Genomic DNA, 6,316 nt, shown 5'->3' with positions numbered 1-6,316 from the left:
GTTTAACCGGACTAGGATGACCATGTGATTCATCATCTGATTCCGGACATATGTGAGAATGAAAGGAAATGCTATTAATAATTATACTTGGCAACCAGCTTAAACCAGAATCAGTCCAGACAAATCAAGACACGTGGTCATTGTGACAGACCCCAACCAGCCTCCTCCTTAGGTACCAGAGGAAATCCTGCCAAGCCTTAAGAGGAAATGGAGTAACTGGCAGCTGGTGAAAACCTGACTGACCACCAGAAAAGGAGTAGATTAGTAACACAAGGTAAAGACATTCTACGGGGGTGTCTAGGTGGCTGTTTGTTAAGCATCCAACTCTTGATTTTGGCGACGCAGGTCATGTTCACAGGGTCATGGGATAGAGACCCACATCGGGCTCTGTGTTGGGCAATGAGCCTGCTTAAGATTCTCTCTCTCTCTCTCTCTCTCTCCCTCTCTCTCTCTCGCTCCCCCTTTACCCTCCACCCCAGCTAGCACTCTTTCGCTCTAAAAAAAAATAAATTTAAAATTAANTCTCTCTCTCTCTCTCTCTCTCCCTCTCTCTCCCTCTCTCTCTCTCGCTCCCCCTTTCTCCCCAGCTAGCACTCTTTCGCTCTAAAAAAAAAATAAATTTAAAATTAAACAAATTTTTAAGAAGACATCCTATGGAATATTATGCAGTAGCCAGAGAAAATGGGCTAACTGATATATAGAGGGTAGTTATGGATGTAATTCTTAAAAAATAGTGTAGTATAGTCTTCAATTTTATAAAATTATAGGAATGACTTCATTGTTTTAGATACAAAAATGAAGATATGCCCGCGACCCTATCAGTTTGAGATTTCATTCAGTTTAACAGTTTCACAGCAGGCTTCTTTGAGATTAACCCTTTTGTTGCAGATATATTAGCAAAGTAGACAATGTGGATCTTTCACACAATGTAACTTTGCTAGATGAAGATGACTGCTTGGCAAAGAGATCTATTTCCAAATAACTCAAAGTATCTCTTTTGGACAGTAGGCTGGCTAAACTAAGAAGAGGGCTTTGGGCTGGCATATTTAGGAATGGATAAATATACTCCAAGAAGTATACTTTCATTTGCTAAAAAGAAAGTATACTTTCATTTGCTAAAAAGAAAGTATACTTTCATTTGCTAAAAAGAAAGTATACTTTCATTTGCTAAAAAGAAAGAAGTAAACTTTCATTTGCTAAAAAGTGAAGCTGGAAAATTCAGATAGATCTAAGTTCTGAGTTTTGTTTGGTGATCTTAATAGCCTGCTCTCCACACTCGGCCCAGGAAGCTGCGAGAATCAGGGGGAAAAAGGATTGCTACATTCCTTCTGAGATTCGGGGACCCCGCTCCAAGCTCTACCTCATACCTCCACACCCTCTCTGTCCCGGCGCTCCCAGTTACCTCTCATTCTTCATCCCACGCCTCTGAACAGCACCTTCAGACTGACACCTACGTTTGGTTGTCTGCTTAGCTTTATTTGTCTCCTTTTTTTTTTAAATTACATTTTATTTTTTGGAGGAGTTTTAGATTCACAGAAAATTGAGAAAGATGTACAGAGGTTTCCCATATACTTCCTGCCCCCATGTGTGGATAGCCAGGGACAGCCTCCTCCACCGTTAACAGCCAACAGAGTGGTACATTTGTTACAATCTACGAACCTTACACCGACACACTGTTATTATTCAGAGTGTGTAGTTTGCATTAGGGTTCAGCCTTGGTCGTGTACATTCTATGGTGTTTTGTTTTGTTTTGAGTAGGCTTCATCCCCAGCACTCAGGCCAACCGTCAGCTTAAACTCACGACCATTAGACCAAGAGCTGAGCTGAGATCGAGTCAGATGCTTAACCAACTGAGCCACCCAGGTGCCCCTCTGTGGGTTTTAACAGATGTATAATGGCATATGCCTACATGTCATACAGGGTAGCGTCACTGCCCCCCAAACCCTCTGCGCTCCACTGATTCGTCTCCCCCTGCCCCCAAACCCTAGCAACTATGGATCCTTATATTGTCTCCATGATGATACCTTTTCTAATACGTCGTATAGAATCATAGTCTTTTCAGACTGGCCTTTTTTTCAATTAGTAATATGTGAAAACTTCAGGTTCTTCCATGCCTGGTAGCTCATTTCATTTTAGTGCTGAATAATACTCCATCCTCTGGATAAAAGACACCTTGTTGCTTCCACGTTTGGGCAGTTACAAATAAAGTTGCCGTCAACATCCATGTCTGTTTGACTTTTGATTCCAACTCCCTTCGCTTCCCACCCTGGGAGGCTGTGCCTTGGATCACCATCAGCTGAACACTCCCAACGTCAGGAGTCAACCCCACACCATCCCCTCACCTGTCCAGGGCGAAGCTTCTGAGAAGCCTCAGGACAGCTGAATTGAGAGGAAGGGACAAAACTCAGAAAAAACACGGAGTGCCCAAGCCTCCAGATTTATTCTGATTTGGCTCTGGCAATTGTTGTGGAACTTGGGTTTCACAGACAATTAAAAATGAGTGGGTATACCCGTGGCAATGAGAGACAAGATTTCAAGGGCTGAATCTTCTTCCCTACCTCCCCCCACCCCCCGACCACACCCTGACGTGGGCTGAGAACAAAGATACAGGAGCCTCAGCCTGTCAGGGGTGACACTAACGAAACCGGGCACGGCAGGTGTACCGTGACATCAGAGGCAAGCTAGACACCGGAGAAGGGAGAGATGTGGAGAGAGAAGGGGAAGGGAGCAGCTCGAGTTTCTGTTTATCTCACCTCCCCTGCCTCCCACGTCCAAGACCGAAGGGTTTTATAAGGGGTTTGAAGTGAGGGGAAGAAGGAGGGAAAACATAGAGTAGAGCGAGCCTGCACCGGACACTTGCTACCCGCAGTTCGCAGGTGGGCAATCTCCCTGGATGGTTCTCTGGAGCTTCTGCGCAAGCGGAGAGGAGGGGCGAGGGAAGGGGTGCGGACAGACACCTCTTAGACATGCGCACTCCACAGTGATGGGAGAAGAGCGTGCGTGCGAGTTATCTGTGACCTGGCAAGCGTGATGCTCAACGGTGGGTGTGGCCACCCCAAGGCCTCAGCAGGCGGATCAGGGGGACGGTTCAGATGGGTGTCTGGGATCGAGGCAGGAGAGGCGGCATCCTTGTGGCACCAGGAAGATGGGGATCTATTCTCGTGCCCATGGGCCCCACCTGCACACCGTCTGTGTCGAGAGAAGCGACACTGCTGGCATCAGCAGCCAGCTGTACTGGGCCCGCCACGCTACGACGAAGGACTAGCCCCTGCCCTTGCCAGCACCGCTTAGTTTCCATCTTCCTGGAGATAGAGCCAGCTCCGCAGAGACAGAAAAGGAGCTTGGAGAGGAAGCTCTGAATTGGGCCGGAGCTGAATCTAAATCATGAATTGGCTGAGAAATTGTTGGATTTGGCGGTTACCTTGGCTGGCCAACGTGAAGTTCTTCCTCTTCAGAACAAAATGATGGCTCCCAATCTAAGAAATGCTCCACGAAGCGAAAGGACCAGTTTAGCGATACAAATCTGCGACTGTACAGTTGATCTCCATCCCCCACCATGACGCAGCACTCGGGATATATACACTCTCTATGTTATATATCACCTCGAACGAACACTTGGTGAGGAAACCACACCAGAGAGGCATGCATTATGCTCCAATAGTACGTCCCAGTTAGTCGATTAAATGAGAAAACACAGACACTAGGCAACCATATTTCTCACTCTTGACAATATTTAGAAAGCAACATAGAGTCAAAATGATGAATATGATTGTCAACATCCTAACAGCAAATCAACCTGAAGTCAAGCTGAGACATTCTTGTAAATGGTCTTTGAAATATAGGATGAATCCCATTGGGACAGAGATAAGGTAACTATTAAGGATGAACGTGAACCCCACAGAAATAAGTAAGGGGAAGAGAGTCTACTCAGTTTCAGAGAGTCTCCAAGATCCATGTTTGGGGAAATGAAATTGAGTGCATATTCAAGCTTTCCTTTGTTCTCAGCCTCGTGTTTCACCTGGATCTATAGTCTATCCTTATAATGACTGTACGAGGTGGTTGGGGCAAGTGTTAATAAGCACATTTTCCAGAGCACAGAGTGTCATCAGCATAGATGCGAAGTGCAAGCAGGAGCCCAAAGCAGAACGTTTTATGCGAGGAGATCTTTCTGTCACATCTGATGATATCTCTGCTATCACGTGGGTTCTCAGGGTACCGCCTGGGATGATGTCAGTGTAATGTACACAGCTCTGTACTGAAATTTATTTTCTCTCTCTTCTACACACACACAATAATAGTGTACGCTTATGAAATGCTGTGCAAAGGTAGGGCATTATCATCCTATGGAATCATGTGTGTCTCATGCTTGACCTGTGACATCAGACCAACACTCAATCGATCCTGTCTTGAACACTGCTTGACTGTGAGAAAATCTTGCAAAGGAACTTTCAACATGCGATAAAGAAGAGAATCCGGGGGGCATTATGGTCAGAAACAAGAGGGTCACATAGAGATGTGTTAGATCAACACGCTAGGACTAGGAAGAAAATAGGCATTTCTTTGGTGTTGTTTTTAGCCTTCCAGAATTTTATAGTGTTCTCCAGAATTTTGCACTTTTTAAAAAAATTTTTTTATGTTTATTTATTATTGAGACAGAGAGAAACAGAGCATGAGTGGGGGAGGGGCAGAGAGAGAGAGAGGGAGACACAGAATCTGAAGCAGATTCCAGGCTCTGAGCTGTCAGCACAGAGCCTGACGCGGGGCCTGAACCCACAAACCACGAGATCATGACCTGAGCCAAAGTCGGACGCTTAACTGACTGGGCCACCCAAGCACCCCAGAATTTTGCACTTTTAAAAAGATGGAGGTGATATCAGGAAGATGAATTAAAATGATTATGTGAGTTGGGGCACCTGGGTAGCTCTCAGTTGGTTAAGTGTCCAACTCTTGATCTTGGCTCAGGTCATGACCCCACAGTTTGTGAGTTCGAGCCCCAATCGGGCTCTGCACTAATGGTGCGAAGCCTGCTTGGGATTCTGTCTCTCCTTCTCTCTGCCTCTCCCCACCTTGTGTTATCTCTCTCTCTCTCAAAATAAACAAATAATTTTTTAATTAAAAAAATGATTATGCAACTGAAAAATAGATCTAGGGCTGTTTTGTCTGTAAAAGGGTAGAGGACCCAGGATATAACACAGTTTTACAAAGAAGGTATAGACCAGTTATATATTATCATGTGCAAAGGCAACCAAAAAATTGTTTTAAAAGCTCTTTGAAGGAAGATGCCTGTGTAGGTCCAATTAAACCAGATATCAAGAGAGCCTGTGTGTCCTGTTAATCCCTTAAAGTTGAAATATGGAGATAGGGACTGAAATCAGAGTCTTGAATTATTTTTTCTTTGAAGTGACTTCAACAACTCTTCTATTATAGGCCAGTTATTTTGCATTTCTTGTTAAAAGTGTATGCTGGCATTTTGTATTAATTAATACGTACAGAAAACTTCAAGGCTCCCAATTCCCTTAAAAGATGATTAGTCAGGGCACCTGGGTGGCTCAGTCGGTTAAGTGTCCGACTTTGGATCAGGTCATGATCTCACGGTTCGTGGGTTCGAGCCCTGCATGAGGCTCTGTGCTGACAGCTAGCTCAGAGCCTGGAGCCTGTTTCAGATTCTGTGTCTCCCTCTCTCTCTGCCCCTCTCCTGCTCCTGCTCTCTCTCTCTCTCTCTCTCTCTCTCTCGGAAATAAATAAAACCTTTTTAAAAAGATGATTAGTCACATTTTTATAAATAGACTATATATATATATATATCATAACATACCTGTTCCTGAGAATATAGAATTTCTTTTCCCAATTTTTGTTCATGCATTCTGATTCTTTCCTCAATCTGTAATACATTTATAGATAGTTAAATGTTTTATTAACTAGAAAAGAACAACTATGCATCATTATTACTGGTACCTTTCTGTCTTCTTTTTCTCATTTTCTAAATTAGCCTTTAGTTCTTGTATTTGTTTCTCCAAAACATGTTTTTCTCCGATCTTTCAATAGAAAATACATCACAAAGTAAATTACATCAACAATGTACTCTATTTCTTCAGAAGTCTGAAAAGGTATTTCTATTAAACTACATGCATATTCTACCTACTATCAAAAGTAATTCAGGGGAATAATGGGTTACATTTACTTGTAAATCCCCATAAATTGCAAGAATTTAATATCTCATGCTTCTATGTCCTATAAATGGTCCATTTAAAGGCAGCCAGCTCTAGACAATATTACAAAGCAATCAAAACTTATTTTCATTCTCCTCTCCGCGCCT

General features: G+C 43.5%; 1 protein-coding gene and 1 pseudogene across 1 annotated transcript in view; both read right to left on the bottom strand.

Annotated features, from left to right (window-relative positions):
- Positions 1–2,968, bottom strand: part of LOC144238629 (ATP synthase peripheral stalk subunit b, mitochondrial-like) — a 7,393-nt pseudogene extending 4,425 nt beyond the window's left edge.
- The window catches only part of CUNH10orf67 (chromosome unknown C10orf67 homolog), a 168,688-nt gene that overhangs the window by 54,455 nt on the left and 107,917 nt on the right, over positions 1–6,316 (bottom strand). The window contains 2 exon segments of the mRNA XM_077772452.1: positions 5,816–5,881; positions 5,956–6,035. Of these exon segments, the coding sequence (XP_077628578.1) occupies positions 5,816–5,881; positions 5,956–6,035 (146 nt within the window).

Source organism: Crocuta crocuta, unplaced genomic scaffold (genome assembly GCF_008692635.1).
Source record: "Crocuta crocuta isolate KB4526 unplaced genomic scaffold, BGI_CrCroc_1.0 scaffold96, whole genome shotgun sequence".
Lineage (NCBI taxonomy): Eukaryota > Metazoa > Chordata > Mammalia > Carnivora > Hyaenidae > Crocuta > Crocuta crocuta.
Note: the sequence above shows the minus strand (reverse complement) of the source record. Positions and strands in the feature narration are given on the sequence as shown.